The 23,049-nt window shown below is 39.9% G+C and overlaps 2 protein-coding genes across 4 annotated transcripts in view; one reads left to right on the forward strand and one right to left on the reverse strand.

The window, feature by feature from the left end:
* XPO5 (exportin 5) overlaps positions 1–14,329 on the forward strand; it is a 39,006-nt gene extending 24,677 nt beyond the window's left edge. For 2 of the 3 annotated variants that reach the window (XM_039342756.1, XM_039342758.1), the window contains 12 exons: positions 2,698–2,798; positions 4,758–4,854; positions 5,150–5,286; positions 6,476–6,573; positions 7,960–8,006; positions 8,795–8,889; positions 9,614–9,676; positions 10,204–10,286; positions 11,685–11,792; positions 11,936–12,076; positions 12,270–12,434; positions 13,280–14,329. In XM_039342756.1, the coding sequence (XP_039198690.1) occupies positions 2,698–2,798; positions 4,758–4,854; positions 5,150–5,286; positions 6,476–6,573; positions 7,960–8,006; positions 8,795–8,889; positions 9,614–9,676; positions 10,204–10,286; positions 11,685–11,792; positions 11,936–12,076; positions 12,270–12,434; positions 13,280–13,420 (1,276 nt within the window). In that variant the 3' untranslated portion in view covers positions 13,421–14,329. The remainder of the gene's footprint in view (positions 1–2,697; positions 2,799–4,757; positions 4,855–5,149; positions 5,287–6,475; positions 6,574–7,959; positions 8,007–8,794; positions 8,890–9,613; positions 9,677–10,203; positions 10,287–11,684; positions 11,793–11,935; positions 12,077–12,269; positions 12,435–13,279) is intronic. The other variant, XM_039342757.1, reaches the window with a different exon arrangement.
* Positions 13,982–22,985, reverse strand: POLR1C (RNA polymerase I and III subunit C). The gene is made up of 9 exons (XM_039342761.1): positions 22,839–22,985; positions 22,271–22,342; positions 21,548–21,655; positions 20,763–20,895; positions 20,548–20,664; positions 20,054–20,203; positions 18,498–18,647; positions 17,789–17,905; positions 13,982–16,290 (listed from the first exon to the last, which is right to left on the reverse strand). The coding sequence occupies exons 1-9, from the start codon at positions 22,905–22,907 to the stop codon at positions 16,172–16,174; spliced, it is 1,035 nt and encodes a 344-aa protein (XP_039198695.1). The 5' UTR covers positions 22,908–22,985; the 3' UTR covers positions 13,982–16,171.
* Between the last annotated feature and the right edge of the window lie 64 nt (positions 22,986–23,049).

Genomic DNA, 23,049 nt, shown 5'->3' on the forward strand with positions numbered 1-23,049 from the left:
GAAACCTATATAGCAACCATTCCCCCCCCCCCCCCCAGGCCTGACTTTTATTAGCCCGCCAGGAAAATCAAATCACATGCATGCAGATGCAGAATTGTTCTGTGGTCACCGTGCAAATTATTCTTTCGGTAACCTGCAGAGGCAATCTAACTCTTTTACCCTGATTTTCCTTCCTGCAGCCACCATTCTGATATTATGAAGATGCAGGAACAAAAGGGAAGAGGGCAGCCGAGGAGACTGGATGAGGAACAGGAGAGGGTGTTTTAAAAGGGTCAGCAAGGTTGTGCAGCTGGGTCAGGCTACTGTGAAAAGGATAAGGAAATGCCTTCCAAGCAAAATTACACATTTTAAAATGGCATTGTATGCGTGATCTTGATAAACATCCAAAGTGGTCCTGAGTATCATAATTTCCTGCGCACTTTGAGGACATATAAATACATCAAGCAAATGCTGCACTGAGGAGCTCTGGTGGCCCAGTGGTTAGAATGCAGTACTGCAGGCTCACTCACTGCTCACTCCAGGAGTTCAATCCTGACCCGCTCAAGGTTGACTCAGCCTTCCATCCTTCCAAGGTCGGTAAAATGAGGACCCAGATTGTTGGGGGCCATATGCTGACTCTGTAAACCGCTTAGAGAGGGCTGTGAAGCACTGTGAAGCGGTATATAAGTCTTAAGTGCTATTGCTATTGCCAAAATGTTCGCTGCCATGCTACAAATTTAATTGATATTCTGTTCAGTGGTAGCTAGTATGGGAAAAGAATTTGCTGGTAACTAAAAGGCGTCTTTCAGTGTCCATTCTTGAGTTTTGCTTTCCCCTGGAGCTAATGTATCAACTTTCACTGCCTCTTCCAAATGTCAAACCTTGTTCAGTATCAGTTTTTGAAACCTAAAATATTTAAAATATCACACGCACACGCATACACACACTCATGCCATTTTGATTCCAGTGTATGGAAATATTGACTGCACTAAGTTGTGGTCAGTCCCATTGAGAGAACGTAGCCAATGTGTTTTCAGCTCTCTGGCATTCTTCAACTCCAGATGTAACAGATTCACATGAGCTTGACACATTTAACACTTGACATATTCTTATGTATCTTATTGATTTATTTATCAAGTTTACATCCCTCCTGCTTTCTAGGAACTTAAGATGGTTCACATATTTATTTGCAACAGTACATGCTATTCAATCCAGTAAAGCTTTAAGCAGTTTACAGCAAAAAACAATACCATATAACATTCAAGTAAATGATATCACAAGCCTAAGAAAGCAAAAACAGTCCAGGGAACAGCCACTATATCCAAATCCATAGCAGAGAAGTATCTCCTACCGCCAATCTGGAAGGCGCTAATGGCTCCCCCCCCCCAAAAAAAAATCTAAGGATGAGAGCATTCCTTCATACCTCCCCCTCCAATTTTTCCCTAGCACAATAATCTTGCGATGATAGCTTTACCAGTGAGCTTTGAGCAGGATATATCGTTTTATGCAAATGCAGGAAGTGGTACTCGCACTTTACGCATGCTGTGCAGTGATGCCCAATCTAACGTTGGTCAGTTCCACAATTTTGGAAATCTTAATTCTATTTTAAAAAGAGTCTTGGCTTAAAAGCCATTTTATCTATTGCAATATAATTTTAAGCCCCTGCTCTGGTGCTTAAAGTCTTAACCAAAACAAATAGTCACTCTCTCTTCATAATGTGATGCTTCTCCTTTCTTGCAGCCTCTGTTAGCACCCTTTGAAATGAATGGGCAATTCACACCTCAGAACTATTGTTCCAGGCCCTCTGCAAGCTCAGGCAGACATCGCTGCATTGGTCTCCCTTTGGTCCCGTTCTTGAAGGTTTTCTTCACAAGTATAGAGACTTCTTTTAGAGACTTCTAAAAATGGCAGCTGAGACTCTGGAGAGCAATTGAGAGGCCTGCCCCTGCCACCTACCGACCTAGTCCTTTCTTTCCCTGCACCCTCTTACTTTGGGGCATTGCTGCTCTAGGGGGACAGTCTGAGTTACCCTTGATCGCCTCTAGCAACAGGCACAGAGGCAGTTTTGGCGAAGGCTGTTGGGCCCTTTGGCTGCAGAATTTGTGCTGTGTGCAGTTACCGAAGCCCTGAGTGGAGGTCTGAGGTCTCAAAGGAGAGAGGTAGGTGAGACAGGGACCCTTCCTCCCCACTCAGATGGTCCATCCAGCTGCTGAGGGTCCCTCTTTTAGCCTGGATGGCAAGAAAGAAGTCACCCTAGGCTGAATGGAGGTTCTTCCCTGGCAGCATGGTGTGGTTAATGCAGAGTTGTCCTGCCTTTCAGGGGGGGCATCTTTCTGCCACAGAGTTGCTTATAGCATGTGAGCAAATTCATAAGCTGCTGCATTCTGTCAGAGCCACCTGCCATTCTAGGCACCATGACCCATCCTTAGGGACGCAGTGTGTCCTGCGTGGGTCCTTGCAGCCGGCACTTCAGAGGGCCAAATTGGAGCAAAATGTTGTGTGGAATAACTGAATCCTCTACACAAACTGGAGATTTCTCCATACGCCCAAGGCAGGAATGTTTTTATTGGTAAGGAAGGGGGATCCCATGCACAAGTGCTTGGTCTCACCTTCCTTCTCACCAGATACAGGAGCTGTTTACAAGCTGAAGGCGGACTCCCACGGTCAGGTAACGGTTAGATTCAACTTGTGATTATAAAATATCGCATTTTCTTCCAGGACCCACAACAATTTGTATATGCCAGAGATGGTGGCTAAATTGGGAGTTACCTTTGCAAAGGCCTTTGACATGCTGGAAGTGGAGAAGAATACCATTCTTGGTAAGTAACTGCTTCTGACAGGGAAGCCTAGAGCAGAAATGTGACTTTGTACAGGTAGTCCTCGAATTACGATCATAATTGAGCCCCAGATTTCTGCTCCTAAGACTGACAGTTAAGTGAGTTTTGCCCCATTCTATAACCTTTCTTGCCATAGTTGTTAAGTGAATCACTGCAGTTGTTAAATTAGTAACAGTTAGTAACATTCATGTCTGAGACATGAATCTGGACTCCCCATTGACTTGGCTTGTCAGAAGGTCACCAAAGGTGATCACATGACCCCAGGACACTGCGACCGTCACAAATATGAGTCAGTTGCCAAGCGTCTGAATTTTGATCACGTGATCATGGGGGGATGCTGCAACAGTCGTAAGTGTGAAAAATGGTCGTAAGTTAATTTTTTTCAATGCTGTTGTAACTTTGAACAGTCACCAAATGAATGTTTGTAAGCTGAGGACTATCTGTATTAGGCTGAACCAAATCGGAGTAATTTTATGGTCCAGCTAAAACAAAACTCAGAGCCTCTGATTTTCTGAGGTTTTGTATGAGACAAATTTCAGACGGTCTGGCAAAGCAAATACAACAAAAATATGCCCCTCTCCTCTCATGTTAATACCACTTTACAATGCCTTGGTAAGGCCACACTTGGAATACTGCATCCAGTTTTGGTCACCATGATGTAAAAAAGATGTTGAGACTCTAGAACAGTGGTTCTCAACCTTTCTAATGCCGGGACCCCATAATACAGTTCCCCATGTTGTGGTGACCCCCAAGTGGGTGTGGCCACCAATAAGAGGGAGTAGGACAGCTAGGGAAAAGGGAAAAAAATGGCGGACAGCATGGTTTGGCGACCCCCGTGAAATGGTCATTTGACCCCAAATGGGGTCCCGACCCACAGGTTGAGAACCACTGCTCTAGAAAGAGTGCAGAGAAGAGCAACAAAGATGATTAGGGGACTGGAGGCTAAAACATATAAGGAAAGGTTGATGGAATTGGGTATGTCTAGTTTAATGAAGAGAAGGACGAGGGGGGACATGATAGCAGTGTTCCAATATCTCAGGGGCAGCCACAAAGAAGAGGGAGTCAAGTTATTCTCCAAGGCGCCTGAAGGCAGGACAAGAAACAACGGGTGGAAACTAATCAAGGAGAGAAGCAACCTAGAATTAAGGAGAAACTTCCTGACAGTTAGAACAATTAACCAGTGGAACAACCTGCCTCCAGAAGCAGTGAATGCTCCAACACTGGAAGTTTTTAAGAAGAGACTGGACAGCCGTTTGTCCGAAATGGTATAGGGTTTCCTGCCTGAGCAGGGGGTTGGACTAGATGATCTCCAAAGTCCCTTCCAACTTTATTATTATTATCATGTCCACTAAACAAGGTGCTGTTGAATCAAAGTTGTATTGTATTTTACATGAGCTTTATGGAGTTTCAGGTTTTTTTAGAATTCAAATTTAAATATGGGCATTTCCATCCTGGGCTTGAGTTCTCTAAGCTGCTAGGAATTTAAATTCTTGCTTGCCATTTTGTATTACACGTGGATTTATACAGCAAATTTACATTGGTGATCAATATTTTTTATTATATAAAGTTTATAATGTAAGCCTGGAAAGATTTATTTACATTACACAAATATTACATCTGAAGAATACTTCTGCTCTAAATTTATTTGGATTTCAGTGCATCATGAATTACATCAGTTTTCAAGCAGGTAGACGTCTGCATGAGCATGATTATAATTAGTTTTGTAAAAATCATGAAAAAGTATTGTTTTGTTTCTAACTGCTCTGAAAGCATCACATTTTTACTGCCATTTCTTTCAACTTTTAAATTAAAAGCATTCATACTCCAAGTTGACCTGTTCCAGATATCCACAACTAAATTTGTGCTTTTGGTAGCCAGAACTGCTCAGGTCACTGCCTGAATAGAGGAATCTCCCCACTGATACTATCCCTCTTTTGCTAGGTCTCCCTCAGCCTTTGATGGAACTTTATGACCCTCCTGTTTACAAAACAGTCTTGGAAAGGATGCAGGGGTTCTTCTGTACACTATATGACAACTGGTAAGAAATCCATAGATTTTTCCATAACGCTATGTTAGTTCACATGTAGGCTTTCTACTGCTTTCCCACTGTGGGAAAAGGAAAATCTTTATGTTCTTGTAACTGATTGTGTTTTAACAGCTCTAAAAAGAAAGGAAAGTAGATGGGCTAGATGGAAACTGGCCTGTTCCAAGTTGACAATTTTACTTTGCACAGATAAAAAAGTACAAGTAAACTTTTTAAAGCAGTGTACCTTTTGGCTCTTCTGCCAGATGTATAATTTATTGAGTTCTAGACTGTGCCTTTTGAATTGCAGCTTTCACATTCTGGGTAGTGCTGGCTCATCCATGCAGCAAGATTTCTATGTTGTTGAGGGTCTAGCAGCTGAACTACTTAACTCAGTCTTCATCAATCTGGACAATATTCCTGACTACAGACTCCGCCCTATTCTTCGTATCCTTTGTCTGCTTTTTATTTATAGTTCTCATTCCAAATTTGTCATGATTTCCATATAATGTCCCAGCTTGAGTCCTTTTTCTTAATTAGGACCCTTTCTTCTGCAACTAACCAGATCCATTATAGAGTGTAGATCTAATTAGCAAAAAACCCCTAAAAGCAGCATAGATGGTACAGGTAATTCTCAACTTACAATTGCAATTGAGCCAAAAATTTTTACTGCTAAGTGAGACAGTTGTTATGTGAATTTTGTCCCATTTTATGACCTTTTTTGCCATGGTTGTTAAATGAATCATTGCAGTTGTTAAGTTAGTATCCTGATAGTTAAATTAATCTGGCTTTCCCATTGACTTTACTTGTCAGAAGGTTGTAAAAGGTGATCACATGGCCCTGGGACACTGCAACTGTCACAAATATGAGTCTGTTGCCAAATATCCGAATTTTGATCACATGACCATGGGGATGCTGCAACGGTTGTAAGTGTGAAAAATAGTCAGAAGTCACTTTCTTCAATGCCATTGTCATTCTGAATGGTCACAAAATGAAGTTTTATAAGTCGAGGACCATCTGTATCAGAATAGAACATACAGGTATATGTTTCCCACAGTATTTAAACAGTTTGAATAGCTCAGAATGAAGGCAGACATTTCTATTATTCTAACTGGATGCAGTTAGAGTCTGTGATTTCAGTGGATGCAATGATCAGTAGCATCAGAACAATAATGCTAGCTGTTTTTCACTTCTGTCCAAAAGGAAAGAGAGATCCCATTTAGTTCAGACTTGTAGAACGTGTAGTCTACTAAGCCCTGCCTTATCAGCTATGTACTGTTTCATCTTACGTTTAAAATAATGTACTAAATTTTGTTATATGATGCCTCTAGTGGACTATGGGCATATCAGTGCATTGTGAAATCCTGATTTAGATTTCTGGCTCTCATTCTCTCCTTGAGAATAGAATTAGCTAAATGTCTTTTGGGGGTAGGTTTGTTGGAAAAAATAGATTTATGAAAAATTTAGAGATGAGTGCAACTGCCTGTTTTGAGAAATCCGGGAGCAAAATTGCTTTTGTCATTCGTATCAGTTAAAGAGCATAAATTGCCATGACTGGATCAATCTAATGGTTTTCCGTGGAGGAAACATAGATGTGTATTTGTGCTGCTCTACTTCTTTAACTAGTTTCATGCAGGTGTTTTTGTGAAACCTTTGGTTATCTCCTGCCCACCCGAACACTACGAATCTTTGATCTGCCCTATACTTGGACCACTGTTCACCTACCTACATATGGTAAGGACAAAATACCGTGTCTGAAAATACTGAAAGAGAGTGTGAGTTTTGTGTGGTGAATTTTTGAAAACACTGGATTTATTAGTTAGAAAAAAACAGGATCACATCTGTTCTCAGTTTCCTTGTACTTGTCATGGAACTATTATGCTTGAAAGCATCTTTTGCTTAAGGAAAGAATTTTGCTAGGTGTGATGTTGTGGCAAAATTCCTTGAGATATTTTTTGCATATGATTAGGAATGACCCAAACCCAATCACAGAATGCATACTCCCCACTTTTTTCATGTTAATAGTTAACTAGTTACTATTGCTCAAACTTTACCTTATAGAAGCAGATCTTGGTAAGGATTTAAGATGATCCAAAACTTAAATTTGGGATGCATTCCTTATTAATCCTATTTTAGCTGTTGTTACCTCCTTATAGTATACTTGAGAGCTTTTGGCAACCCAGAACCGTATTGAAAACAGTGTTGTATTGTTGTTTCATAACAGGTACCAAGACTAGACTTTGTCCTGGAGATATCAGTAATAGCATTTGATATTCTCTCTCTGGCCTTAAACTTCTGGATAAGTTTTATGTAGAATGTGATGTCATTTTTATGCCCTGTAAAGCAGATTAAATTGAGAATTGTCAGCCACTGAAGTATCCAGTGAAATTCATAGCTATATCAAACTAAACTCTAAAATACATAAAACTCTGAAAAATGCAGCTGAGCAAGTTATTTTGCAAACAAAGATTTCAGTTCTTCTTATTGCTCTTGTAAAAAGTAGAGCATAACTGAAGGAAAATAAATTAGGTAAATGTCCATGGAGATCTCAGTCATCCAGGTTGTCCCAAAGGTACTTTTTCAAAAGACAACTGGACTTCCTTGTTTTTCTTTGAAGACATTTCATTTCTCATCCATGAAGCTTCTTCAGCTCTGACTGGATGGCGGGGAATGGAAGGATTTATATTCCTTGCAGCAGCTGGTCATTTGCATTTCTTTAGAGAGTCATAGAGGCCACTTGGAGGTTTACCTGTGTCAGGTGACCTTGAGGACAGAGATAAACCTCCAAGTGATCTCAACCACTCTCTAAAAGAATGCAAATGACCAGCTGTCTACAAGGAACATAAATCCTTCCATTCCCCACCATCCAGTCAGAGCTAAAGAAGCATCTTGGATGAGAAATGAAAGGTCTTCAAAGAAAAACAAGAAAGTCCAGTTGCCTCTTGAAAAAGCACCTTTGGGACAGTAAATTAGGCAACCTTGGTGACTTGCACAGTATGAACAAGTTACTGGATTCAGTTTGTTCAGTTTGTTGTTTGTTGTTGTATTTATAACATACAAAGCTCTGAGTATACAATATATCATTGAAATACTTTATGTCATGTTGCTTTTTCTCCCCAGAGGCTGTCTCAGAAATGGCAAGTTATCAATCAGCGGAGTTTGATTTGGTAAGTCTAATGCTTAAACAAGGGGAGATGAGTGCTCTTTGACACTTATATTTTACTCTTTCCCTATATTTACTCTTTTCGGAAAGGGACAGCTACGGCCATACAGGTTTCTAAAACAAGAACAATGTCAGAGTAAAGTAGATGTTCTTGCACAAAGTACTCCAAACTAAGGTGGCATAATGCAGACGCTTTTCCCTAATTGTGTTCTAACCTCTGATTGTGGAGCCCCAGAAGAAGATTATCAATACCCTATCTTACCGGAAGATGTTTGGTTACCTCATTGCCAAACTATTCAGAGTTTTTAAAGGTTTGAACCAGCCCTCTGAATTGACTTAAAAACAGACCAGCATTGAAATTATTTTTTAAAAATGGAAAGGTTTGTTTCACTTGGTGGCTACTCCTAGACAGTAGCCTATCAGATAAATGTGGATGATTTTTACTCTTTTTTAAAAAAAAGTTCAATGTATGTATGTATGTAATACATTTATAATTTATTAGGAATGCTGTGAAAGTGCCAATAACAATAAGCAGACTTTTTTGTCTTAGAGGATTTGCAGCTGAATACAAATATAAGTTGGTGAAAATATTTTATGCCACAGATGCTGCTGGTATGATATCCCCAAGCTATGATTTTGATCCTGTTGCAGTCTCATTTAGAACAGGCTGGGCATCACTGAACCATCTTTCATTAATATTTTAGTCTTGGTAATATGATTGTGTTTAGCGTCGGTTGTGTCTTCCAGATTTCTGCTGCTATCCTAAAATCTGTTTCCTTTATTATTCAACAGTGATGAAGATACAGTAGATGATAACCCAGAATCTCAAGAGATGTTGGAAGAGCAGCTGGTTAGACTGCTCACTCGAGAAGTTATGGATCTAATTGGTGGGTGAAATGAGTAATACATGGACACATCACTCTAAGCAGAGGGAATGCTACTAATTTTTTTAAGAAGGATTTAGATATTACAATATTTGACAGCTACTGGATTGCCCAGTGTTCTCTCTCTTTCTCTTCTTTTTTTCAAAAATGCTCTTGTTCGGCTTATCAAGATGTTCCTTTATCAGCAGTAGGATAATAAGATGGGCCTAACTATTTTCAATCATTGTTCTTGCATGTTGATCTCCAGGATGAAAAGATAATGACAAATAAGCAGCAAGAAAAAAAATCAGCCATTTTCTCCAGCATATTCTTAGCTGCTAAATGCTAAAATTGTTTGAGAACATGTCCTGCAATGTGTGATTAGGAATTAATAAGGAATTTCTCAGAATACATATTCGTGTAGAGTCTGGCCATATTCCTTCATTCTTGGCTTTTATCATTTGACTCTTATGTGCAAATCACTTGAACACTTGAAATTCCTTGCTTTTTCCATGTTGATATCAGAAAAGACTTAGAGGAAATAATGCTCCAAATCACAAATTATTTTATTCACTTAATATAAAAAATGACTGCATTCCTTTTTTTTTAATGTACTGAGAGTTTCCAGTGTAAGTTACATTTTGAAGTTTTACAAAGGAAAAATTAAATGATATTGAAGGGAACTCTTAAAGGGAAGGTGTCATGTCTCATTGACTCTGATATTTATCTTCTTTTGATGTATTTGTAGCTGTTTGCTGTGTGTCAAAAAAAGGTGCTGAGCAGAATAATACAGTTTCTGCAGATGGAGACGGTAGGTAAATGTCTTGTTCATTCTGCTGCCCTTGAGATTTGAATTGAATTGGTCCTGCATGTATAAAAATCTTATGGCTGACTTACTTTAAAAAATAAGGTTATTATTCTTGTTTTATAAATTCCTTTAGAATTGCTAACCAGTTCAGTAGTTTGGTTGTTAGCAAGGAATCAGAGCCACACTGCAGGAATCAGTGACACAATATTCTACCCTAAAAATGGACATAAGAATCTTAATGATTCTTGGCTCCAAGAACAGTATTCTGCAGTCTTTGTTCAGATTGATTATCCCCAAAGATCCATATTGTGGTTTGCTGTTTTATAAATCATTTGCCTCCTCTTAACACTTTCTGGTGCTATGACTTCAAGATAAATAGAACTGTAACAAGGAAATACATTTCTGTGTGTGTCCTGCCAGCACTTTTGATGCATCTGTGTCTTGTTCAAGGAACAGACGTTCTGATTGAAATATGGTTAGTAATTTGATTGATTTGTAATGATTCATGTTCACATTATTTTCCCTAATAGATGAGGAGATGATGTCCACAGAGGTGACTCCATCAACCAGCTCCGAGCTTACTGAATTGGGCAAATGCTTAATGAAACAAGAGGTAAGGAAACTCTGGTTCAATGTTGTCTTTATATTATTTGTGAGAATTGAAGGATTCACTTTAACTCTTAAAAACTATAAAATCTGATAGTAATTTCTTCCTACTTCTCATTCTTTGGGGGAATTTCTTGTTTTAACCCCCTATTTTTTTTTTTTTTTTAGAATAAATTCAGGAAGCGAGCAATTCTGAATATCTTTGTTCAAAATAGACAATCATAGATAGATAATAGATGGGTGGATGGATGGATGGATGGATGGATGGATATATAAATAAATGCAGTCATAAACTCATATTGTATGACTATTCCTTAGCAGCGGGAATCATAGCCGTCCCAATTGCCATCATAACCCAGGAACATGGAAGCCATTAAGTGAGGACCTCACATGACTCCATTGTAACAACAGTCAGGAGTCCCTGGCAAGCACAGTAGTGGATGGGAGCTACAGGCCAAGGAGTGCTGCTAGCAAGCGCCATGCTCCCTAGGTCCCACAGCAACTCCTTGGCCTGTAGCTCCCATCCACTACTATGCTTGCCAGGGTCTCCTGACTGTTGTGGGACAAGACTGCTGAAGGCTGCTGACAAGAAGTGCTGCTAGCAAGCACCATGCTCCCTAGCTCCCATAGCAACTCCTTGGCAACAGCCTTCAGCAGTCTTGTCCCATGCCGTTGTTCCCCACGGCTGCCAGCCTCAAGACCCATTCTCCCTAGTGCCTGCCCATAGAATTTACCACCCTACCCATAGCTCTCAACCACTTGCCTGAGAAGCCTGCCTCTTTCTAGACAAAGAAGATAACAAAAATAAACTGGTGGTGATGGGGTGGCGATCCTGAATGCAGGCAGCCCAAATGCACTGGCTAAGTCCTTTTTCTCAGTGAAAATCGTAACTTTGAATAGTTACTGAAATAATGAGCATAACTTGAGGACTATCTGTAGGCTCTTTTCCTGATTCAGCAAAGCCTTTCTTCATATTTGAAGAAAAGAAAAAAACATTCTAACAATTATAACATTACCAGTTACATCCCAGCAGCCCTAGAGATTGGGAAGATTTCTCTGTAGGAAAAACATTGTCTTGTGAACTTAGAAATGATACACAGAATATTTAGTACAGATCTGCTTTTTAAACAAGCAAATACGCTCTTAAAAGCTACTGCTTTTTGTGAAAATCTTTTAATTTATCAGGAATGTCTTTTTGCAATAATATGGAAATATGGTGGCCATATGTTAGTTCTGTGGAGAAATAGGGTGATCCATCTTTTTCTACTTGATAAATTTGATAAAGAAACATTTTCTGTGCTTTATGAAACAGCCAGAGTTCTTGTGTACCATTGAATTCTGCCCTATAAGACAAAAATCCTGCAAGGCTGTAACTGGCCTAACTTTCTTTTTATTTTTCCCCAAGAATGTCTGTACTGCTCTGCTAATTACGGCTTTCACATCCCTTTCCTGGAAGGATACCTTGTCCTGTCAAAGAACTACCACCCAACTCTGCTGGCCATTGCTCAAGCAGGTACTTGATACTGAGTTTAGCAGGGTACATTGTGACGAATGTAATAAAAGAATATTATATTAAATAAGATAGGGGCAAATATCAGAATTTGGGGAAACAGCCCCTTCTCCCCATCTTGTTTCACTTCAATCTCTCTGCCATAGGTGCTCACAAAGAATATGATGATCCCTGAAGCAGTGACCTGGTTTTTCACAAGCGTACTGAAAGGCTTACAGGTTCACGGACAACACGATGGCTGTATGGCAGCACTTGTCCACTTGGCTTTCCAGATCTACGAAGCTTTGGTAAGGAGTGGGGGGGAAAATCCATTCCCAGATCTGTGGCCGTTTTTGTGGTGTAGTGCCACTCCAAGTCCAAGGCCCATTTCAGTGGGAGGCAAAGTTCTGAACATATCAGTAGTGGTTAATTTCCTCTTTGGAAATAGCCATTTCTCTTCTGGCAAAGATCTCTGCTGATTGTTCTCTTTGTTATTTGAAGCGTCCACGCTATGCCGAGTTGAAAACAGTGATGGAACAAGTTCCAGAAATCCAGACATATTCCCTGGAGCAGTTTGATTCCAAACTACTCAATGTAACGCTTCAGAAGGTGGCAGACAAACGGCGGAAGGACCATTTCAAACGCCTAATTGCAGGCTGCATAGGGGTAAGACAGGTTTTTTTTTTCTTCCCCCTCTGCTGGCTTTAACCGATGTCAAGGCTTACCTTTTCACCCCATTAGTTGTGACTTACCTTACACAAATCCTAAATTGTGATGGTAGAAACATTGCAGGTATCTAACCATGTAGCCTTTGCTATTCTGTATGATTCAATATATTCTCCTGAACCTAGCACATTTTATCCTTCCTGGGCCATCCATGGCTGATTACCTACTGCCTAATTGCTACCGAATATATAGCAGTGATGGTGAACCTTTTAGAGACCTGAGTGCCCAAATTGCAACCTAAAACCCACTTATTTATCGCAAAGTGCCAGGGCTGCACCAGCATTGTGGTGCCCTCGGGGGTGGGGGGGTGGACCACTGGGTGGGCGTGGCTGCAGTGGTCATGGCAGACTGGGTGAGCGTGGCCAGGGCCAGTCCTTCACTATCCCCAGGGGGTCAACGCTGCTCGCTCGCTCACTTCCTGTCCTGTCACTTCCAAACGCCACATGCTCGCTAACTCTGGCGAACTCTGCTGGGGCAACAGTGTGCGTGCCCACAGAGAGGACTCTGAGTGCCGCCTCTGGCACATGTGCCATAGGTTCGCCACCACTGGTATATAGCATTTGATACTTTGTTTCTGGCTTTGACTTGAACGTGATCTGAGTTAAATTCTGCACATGCTGAACAACCCAGGATACAGGAACAAGATGCAGCACCCACAATTATGAGGGGGGGGTCATAACACCATGGGGGATGGGGGTGGCAGAAATTCTACAATTTTAGCAGAGGCTATTCTTTTTGGACTATTTCTATGCATAGTTTGCCTATTCTTTTTTGTTTCCTTACAGAAGCCCCTAGGAGAACAATTCAGGAAAGAAGTCCACATCAGAAACCTTCCATCTCTTTTCAAGAAGGTGAAAGCGCCCCTAGGACAAGACGTTTTTGAGAACAATGAAGATGAAATCCTCATTGCCCTCTTTGAGCCATAAGCTGAAGACAATTCCACTCCCTTTTTCCTCCTTTATACTCTGTCTTGTTTCATAGTAGCCATATTTCCTTTCTTTCTTCCTTTCCTGAGCCTTGATACAGTTCTCACTGGCCTCATTCTCCTTTTGGGGGGCGGGGGGAATGGGGAAGATTTTCTAGCGCCACTTGCAAACTTTACGGTATACCTTTCTTTTTTTACTGTTGGATGGCAGTTGCTGAGGCATTCCAGTCCAACTGTCATTTGGCCAGTTCTTTAGGAACAAACCTTCATACATGCATACAGTACTTGATAGGGAAGGGAGAAGATTCTGCAGCCTCTCATTTTCTCTGCCACTTCTCCTTCAGGACACCTGTATGGTTGCTGCCTCAACATGACACTAATAGGATACTCCTGCTTCCCTGTTGGAAAGACACCGCTTGGATGAAGAAATGCAGATGTGCATATTGGATATTGATGAATCACTTAAGTTACGCTAACTCCAAATTTTATTATTTTCGAGAAGTAGCACTTGGCCATATGTTCCACCAAACCAAGCACCAATGAGAATCTGAGAGTGAAAACATTTTTTTAATTCAACCCTCAGGGAGCCTCAAGTTAAATACACATCATTTGCCCTAGAAACATGGTTGAAATAGGTATTCTAGCTGTCAAAAGTCATAATTTTCTAAACAAAAGGAATTCAGAATTATTTTATACTGGTCTAAAATAACATGCTGAAATGTGCCCTTGAATGTAGAGCAGTACAGTTCTGGATTATTTTGTTCGGTGTCTGATGGTACAGACTGCCTCCAGGCCAGGTCTTAAATGTTTGTTCAAGAGAGATAAAATGTGGGCGTAAATTTGCCAGATTTTAATTTTCAGTCTGAAGAACTAGTATCAAATAAATCTTTCCTTAGTGACTGCTGTAATAGATTGACTACAGATACAACAGAATGTTTTTCAATTGAGCGGTTTAGTAGTGTACACATCTGGTTACATGACAGAATACAGGTCTTAATGTTAATATTTGGATCCTCACTACTAGCCAGACTCCACTCTGACTTGTTTATAATCCTAATCTCAGTGTAACATTTATTTAAACCAAATTCCCCTGCTAAATAGTTTTGGAAACTAGCCTAACTATATTTATTGTGTCTTAATTACATTTTAACTTACTGTGCCCGTAATAGACGCATTTAAAACAAATGAGGGTTTTTTTGTAGGGATGTTGTTATCTGAGGATCTCTCCAAATCAATGTCAGTAAAAAATATCTTCATTTTATACAAACATTGCTCTTCCTTTGCATTAACTCTTTCCACACCTTTTTTGAACATCACCACAGTTGCTCTCTGGGTCAAACACTGCACAATGAGAATTGCATACTTAATACAAAACATGCTATCCAGACTGAAGCATTCCTGTTCCAACACATTAATCAGCTGCATCCTTTGGAAGGCCCACTCAGCTACTACAAAAGATGTACCTGATTGTGCATGCATAAATTTTCACAGAAATCTTTAGTAAACTTTACACATACAGTAAGTAAGCATAGACTTCAAAGTAGCAATGCAAAGCTTACAGATGCGTTAATGCTTCAAGCTTTTGTGTGAATGCTTTGTCTTGCTTTGTTGAATATAGTCAAATATTTTAAGTTTTGGGTAAAAATTAGGCATTCTTGTTAAAGTTGGGCAACTCCAGTTTTTCAAGGCTAATAGGATTGTTCAATAAAGTAAAAATAAATTTTCTGATAAAGTAGCAGAAGGAACTAGAGCAATTAAGTGTCCTATGCCTGCTACTCTTTTCATATATGCTACAAAAGGTTATATACTTAACTTACATACTTCAAAGAGTTACATACAGTATTCCTATCTTAAGAGAGGATTTCTTGCAGCTTAATTTTTCTAATTCAAGTATTTGATCAATAGGCGTCTTCTCTCCTGTTTCAATTTAGAAATGCTCTATCAATGAATAATAGATTAAACAGGAAGCATATTCAGGTTTTGCCAGAAAGTAGCTAAAATGTACCTTCTTAACTTTGAAAACAGTTGGAATCCCAGGAGAATACTCAGGGTAGGAGGAATATTCAGGAGATCTTTTCCCTACTTTAAAGAGAGGCATGTATCCCAGTAACAAAAAAGTATCTAATAAATGTACTGAGAGAATGTTAGGAAACCAGCATATATATACATAAATGTACTAACTAAATAATGACAGTTAACAGGATTTACATTTTTGAAAGAATCGAGTATTTTCATTAATGTTGAAGCAGAGAATTGTATAGCTCAGACACAGGCCTACTGACTTGGTGATGGGTGTTTGTTTGCTGACTGGTAGGAACTATAGACTGTAAAACTGTCAGTAGTACTTAGTACCAGATCAGCAAAAAGGTACTACATAATAGGTGATTCAGTACACAGAGGTAAGATTTCTACACCACTGTTGTAATGAAAACTAAGATTAACACAGGAAATTGGACAGTTCACTCTAGAAATCTCCATGTGCACGTGATTGCAAAACCTTATCAAAGGATGACATGCACCATCACTGGACTGCAAATAGTACACAGGGCACTGTGTTATCCTGAATTTTCAGTTGTGTCCATGATATGTAAATAATAGCAATGGTACAGCAACCATTGTTCTTCTTTGACATCTCAGAAGGGTCATTTTCTTATAGACTGATGCAGTCTTGTTTAAAATTGTTCCTTTTCCAATCAGACGTAGGGATTTTGATAATGGTATTTTCCCCACAAGAGTCTTTGTGTTCCCAAGCTTATTTCTTCTGGATGGATTTTAGCTCCTCTAAGAAGCGCTGGCATTTTCCCATTAGTACCTTGATTGCTTCACTCACCAGCACATCTGGAGGCAAGATGCCTGTAGATTCTACAGAGACTGAAGGAAAAAAGGGTCTCGGTTTGAATTATCATGAAGCATAAACAAGATAACTTATTATTAGTTAAGTAGCATATAACTTACTGTTGAACAGTATGATTCATTACTAAGCACCAAACTACAGCTGTGTTTGAAAGTCTGTGAACCCTTTGAATTTGCAATATTTCTGCATAAATATGACCTAAAAGATCGTCTGTTCTCCATACATGTTCTAAAACTAGATAAAGCGAACCCAATTAAACAAATGAGTCAAAACCCCAAATGCTTTATTCCAGAGCCATATTGTCACTTCTTTCTTGAAACTCAGTAAGGAAGAGCAATTCTTATTTGTAAAGACAAGGTGTTCTACAGGAGCCACACCATCCCTGAGAAGAGTCTTCTGTACAGCGTTTCTCAATCTGGACAAGTGTAAAACTTGTGTTTTTCAACTTCCAGAAATTCCCATCTAGCAAACTATAGATGAAGTTGGTTTGGTGATGGGAACCCAAGAAAGGCTTCTTTCTCATATATAGGGCAAATTCACTTTGGAGCAAGCAGCCTTGGAAATAAGTTACATATGTGTCAGATTATTTTTAATAAACTATGACAACTGTGTTCAATACATCACAATCCACTGATACATGAATACAATTTATGACCTTCAACAGAGCCGAGAGAATAATTTACTTTTGTGTTTTTCAAATATGTCATGTTCCCAAAATAAGCATTAAGACCTCACTTGCATAAATGTTTTCAGATTTCTAAGCACTGAATAAAAGATTGGCTTAAAATGATCTAAAGACAGAATTATGACATTAAAATGACTGCTGAGATTATTTGGTTCTATATACCAAATTTTGATGCAAAAACTAAGACTATAAGATAAAATAGAGAACTGTAGAATAAAAAGCAAGGAAAATTACACAAGGTGCTTTGTCATTTGACATTGCCAAGCTACTGGTTAGCTACTACGCAACAATATTAAGGCAACCCAAAAGTGCAGGCTTCCTCCAATGCTGTCCTATTATAAACTGGCATCAAAAGGCTGGCTTTTGGTGGTACAATTTAAAAAAAAAAAATTAATACTGAGCCATACCCAGCACTCTCATTTCCATTATTTCAGCCTCCAAGACAGTTTTCCATCACACACATCAAATTTGAAAGTGAAGAGTTTGGGGATATTTTTTTAAAAAAATACTAGACGTGAGACCCCTTTATCCTTAAAAAAAAAAAAACCAGTGAAACATTCACTCCATTCTGATGTCAAAAAACTTCTGCTAGTTATTGCCTCCTGCAACTGATCAGGAAAAGGAATATCGCTCCTGATACAAGGAAAATTGTGTATCCGTTACACCAGGGGTCCTCAACGTTGGCAACTTTAAGATCTGTGGACATCAACTCCCAGAATTCCCCAGCCAGCTGTGTTGAAGACCATGGCTCTTAAAGTTGCCAAGGTTGGGGACCCCGGTGTTACACAATCCATAAAGATCAATAACAAAAGAACATGTAAATTACTCACAGATGTAATGATCTCGTACCCGAGCCAAACGTACAAGGTTTTTCAAGTCGTCATGACGAAAAATTTCTCTACTGAATGTATCCAATCGAGCATTAGCTACTCTTGCTACTTTCTTTCCTGGGGGGGGGGGAAAGAACCAATACCTAAATTCCAAGATAAATTAATATATTTTCAATGAATCTTTTTTACATACTGCTAGATTAGGTTTATTCATGTCTGCTTCAACCCAACTACAAAACAGATTCCAAATAATATCTCGCCCACCTAAATTGCTGGTTAATAGTTTGGAAACCTGGACAAAAAAAAAAACACCCCTGCAGTCTGCTGCTATGTAGACTTTTCCAGATACCCCTCAATGAACTTAACTGAGCTTTTCTCTTAAGGGTTGTAATCAGTCTTCACTGTTCAGAACTCAATATCAGGCACTGACTTGATTTTTTTGATGGTGGAGGGAAAAAAACTTAGTCTCTGCACAGCAAACAGAAAAAAAGTGGAGGAAGGAGTCCACTCTATTTCTCTTGTAGCTATGTTGCCATTTTTGTAACAGCCCCCAAAGAGCTGGTTGGAAGATGTTATAGATCAAAAACTAGACTGTAAGAAAGGCAAACATGTACTTTATCAAACGGGGGTTATAAAGTTCTGTCATAGGGAGAAATTGGTCAATAAAACAGTTTGTGATTTTGTTCAGTTTAAAGAATGAAGAAATTACCTCTGATTTCCTCAATCTCGATAACCCCAGAAGAAAAACACTTTTTCAGCCGCTCAGCTGCTTCCCCTTCAACAGGTTGCAATAAAGTGATTTCTGGCAACAAACGGTAACTGGCTGTGGCAACTGGAGAAAATTTGGCATGATCTTTGCCTAAAGAGAAAGAGTTTCTTTTAAAAGGCAAATGAATGCAATCAGGCATCAGTGGGATGAAGTGGAGGCAGGGGGAGAAAGCTGGCGGCAAGTACGGTAGGACTTAATGCTGCACATTTCTCCAACCCTCTAGGTCAGACATAAGGCCCGGGGGCCAGATGCGGCCCATGAAGCCATCCTGGAAACAGTGAGGGAATGGCCCCCACTGCCTTGGCCCTGGCCCAGGCCGGCCGGGAGCCAATGTACAATTTTGCGGTGGCCATCTATGCTGAAACGCATTCAGTCTTAGCTCCACAAGGCCGTCTAGAAACAGCGAGGAACCAGCCCCTGCCATGTCGGCCCCGCCCCCTGGGTGCATGCTGGGGAGGTGTCACCCTTTGTGAGGAATGAAGAAATGCACCATGCCTTGGCGCTTGCCCCGGTCCCACTCCCTTCTGCCAGAGACCTTCAGATCTGTCCCATTCCTGCCCAGGCCCCCGCAGGCACCCTTGACGCGAACGATGCAGAGCTGGCCACGCCCACCCAGTAGGCCACACGCACTTCATCCACACCCACCCAGTAGGCCGCACCCACCCAGGCCACACACACACACACACACACACACACCCCGAGGGCAACCACAATGCTGATGCGGCCCTCAATGAAATTGAGTTTGACACCCCTGCTCTAGGTAATAAAAATCAGTTACACTCTTCTAAATAGGTAATTAATCTTTCATGACATCTGTCAGTAATGCTGGTACACAAAAGAAGCTATGCACATGGCAGGGAATGCACATGGCAGGGATTCTTAGACTATATCTTCAGATTGCCAGGACTCCACCTAGTCCAGGGGTATCTGGCTCAGGAATTCTGGGAGTTGAGGTCCACGAGTCATAAAAGAGCCAAGGTTGCCTACTCCTGACCTAGTCTGTAACAGTCTTCCCCACTAATTCATTGCCAATTAGCTTATCAGAACCCTATTCACCTCAGCCCTTACCGCCCAACCTTTACTACTACTGCTACCAACTTTTACAACTTGCTCCTTCACAAAAATGAATTGTTGACCGAAAACAGATTCACTGAAGCACACAAGCGATAATATAAACAGCAACAGGAATGCTACAATTCACATTATTAACTTTATGCAACGCAAAACTCGAGCACACCCTTTACAAAACAAAGACAGAAAATTACAAAGTACTGTGGATCAGTTGTGCTATCCCATAAACACAAAAAAATGACTTATTAAACAAGCCAGAATAATCCAAGTGGTGAATCAACTACACTTTACCCTCTCTAAAAAGGACCCCATCACTGAGATCTAGCAACTATTGAGGAAATATCAGCCACATGTGCAAAATAAGTATTCTCTCCCCCCGAAAAAATGAAATTGCCAAACTGATATCAAAACTTTAGCTGTCTCACCAATGCCCTTTACACAGTGCATAAGTACATCGATCTCTTGGCCAGGACGCAACTGAGCAATGAGGATATCATCATGGACAGGTCGGAAATTTGCATTCATGTTGTCAGCTTGAGATCCTAGTGGTACCCACTCCATGTGTTTGCTGTAAACTATAAGAAGACTATATTTTAAAAAAAGGTTGTGCTTACAACTACACAAACTATGGCATTCTTTTAGTTGCAGGGCCTTATATGCTGCTCCAATTCAGCAGGGAATCTTCTTAATCAACAGGGAATAGCTAACAATTCTATTCAAAGTAGGGAGAGGGGAAGGAAAAACCACACACATTAAAAAAAAACCTAATTTTGCAAGCCCTGAGTTCTTTATTCCAATGTTAAAGAAGAACAAAGATTTGATAGACTGAGAAGGCTTGAATATGAGTTTATGTCAAATGAATATTTGTATTAGAAACATAAAACAGTAGTCACTGCTGAATTGAAAGCAAGAATTTTACCTTTATGGTTGATATAAAGCTCATTAGGATCAGATGATTCTCTAGCCGCCTGAAGATTCCTGCTGCATTTTATTTTCAACTGAAACTGCAGTGTGTTAATTTCATCACATTCATCTTCTGAAAAAAGGAAGAACAAAATAAAGATGCACGCACATTGTTTTAACTAACTAACAGCCAGTTTCAGCACCTGACAAATACCTCCAACATTATCTTACCTTCACTCTTATATTCAAAGAGACGAGGATCTGCACAAATAGGAATTAATCCCAGACGGTGAGCCAGGATTTCATCCTGCACAATGGAAGTGTTGTTGTATACAAAGACTTTCTCCACAGCCATGGTTGGCACCTAGGCAGCAATTTGTCAAAGCATACGTCCTCAGTATCTATGAAGTTCTGGATTCTGGTGGTCTAACATACTGATCTAAACAAATCTATCAAGTCTTAAGATAGAAAATTTTTAAAAGGCCTTTGTAGACTCCCCAATGTTCTTGCATTACTATTACTATTACTATCTACTATGCATGTAATATAGTACTGCCAGTTTGGCCTAATAGTTAAGACACCAGGTTAGAAATCAGACTGTGAGTTCTAGTCCTGCCTTAGGCATGAAAGCAAGCTGGATGACTTTGGGCCAGTCACTCATTCTCAGCCCACCTCACAGGGCTATTATTGTGGGGAAAATAGAAGGAGGAAGGTGTAGATAGATAGCACTGAGCTTGCCATTTTGGACAACAGTGACCTTATCTATAGTAATATTTGCTCTTTTTCTACAACACAAAATTATTTTAAATTTCTACAATGTTTATTGTCTAGTAAAACTGCCTCATTTAAAAAACTGTTCTGAAGACTTTGTATTACAATTTGTCTTTCACAACAATATCTTTGAACAATCCTTCTCAATGCAAATATTGTGATCCTTTTAAGAATATGTCTATGCATTAAAATACCAATATGACTATGCTGGCATTACTTTATTTCTGTGGGACAAAAACCAATACCTCAGCAAGCAAGATCCGCCGGAAAGCATTAGCAATGGCTGCATCAATCCCCACCATGTCAAATTCCAAAGTACTTTCATCCATATGGATCATATCTACTCTGAAATTCTGTGGAAACAAAGTTTGAAAACAGGCATCTATAGGCATCCTCTTTTGGTTAAAGAAAGGTTTTGCTGACAAATAGTATGAGACAACAATTATTTTTATAACCAAATCTATTTGAATGGTAGCCTCTTTAAATCAAACCCTGCTACATACACTGAATATCATCTATTGGCTGTGTAAGATGTAATTAATAAAATATGATCCAATACATCTGGAGGTCACCAGGCTGAGGAAAAAGTCTTACCGGTACCATACAATTAAATGTTCATGTCATTATCAATCCTGAATATTCAGATATTTTACAAATATTCTATAAACATTGATTTATTCAATTCACATTTTTTCCCAGTTTTTCCAGTCAGATGAGCACAGAAAATGGCTTGTGCACATCTTTCATAAACAGCAAGAAACTGAACTAAGTTTTTCCCAACACAAGCAATATCTGCATTTGAAAATACACTACAGCTTGAACCAAACTACAGACAAGCTAATAAGATTCAAAAATAGTGTTTTGCATTGATTTGTTATCAAGTAAAGTTAGAAAGACCACCGTTCCAAGGAAAGAAGCAATTTTTGACTTTATAAACTGCTTAACAGAAAGAATCACTTCTTTCTCACCTTTTCAAATCTTTGCTGATCCCAAGCATCATTGTATCCTGAATAATTCCCAGGAAAATCTGTGGTGTGGACCTGGAGATAAAGAAAGACTTGGTAACTCTTTGATAGAAAAAGCAGATTGTGCCAGGTTCAATCCCTGAATAGAGCTGAAATCCTGAGCAGTTGCCAACCGGTGTTTTCTATATGGGTATGTGTTCAGTAAACTAATGACTTATTTCAGCACACGGTAGTTTCCAAATTCAAAAGCAAGATGACTACTAAAAAATCGCTTTACAGAATTATCAAGACAACTGGTGGAGTTCTGTGCATATTCAAGCAATAACCGCACTTATCTGGGGAAAGTGTCAAATCACAATTAAATATCCCAGACAAAATTCCCAAATCCTGTCCTCTGTAAGGACAGTGTTCGAAGTAGCGCTTCTTCATTCATTCAGCTGCACTAGATTTATATTGTTTTATACAACTCACGCTTCTGTCCAGGAAACATCCACTCAAATCATTAATAAGACCTGCTTCGTGGCCAGACAACACTGTCGCTCCACCCGTCCCGCTGCTTTCTTTCGCTTACATTGCGAACACCGAATTCGCCCAGAACCACGCGAGTCCGCATCTCTTCCACGCTCCCGGGTGCTGCCATCCTTCAGCAAACGCGTTCCTGTGCAGCCAAGTCCAATGCGCAAGCGCCAATGTCTTACCATCGAGCAGGAAAAACCTCCCATCTCACGTGATATTCGAATTCCGGTTGTGCGTCTTTTCCCACAGAACGGAAGCTGATGGCG

Source organism: Crotalus tigris, unplaced genomic scaffold (genome assembly GCF_016545835.1).
Source record: "Crotalus tigris isolate CLP2741 ecotype Arizona unplaced genomic scaffold, ASM1654583v1 scf7180000017812.1200847, whole genome shotgun sequence".
Classification (NCBI taxonomy): domain Eukaryota; kingdom Metazoa; phylum Chordata; class Lepidosauria; order Squamata; family Viperidae; genus Crotalus; species Crotalus tigris.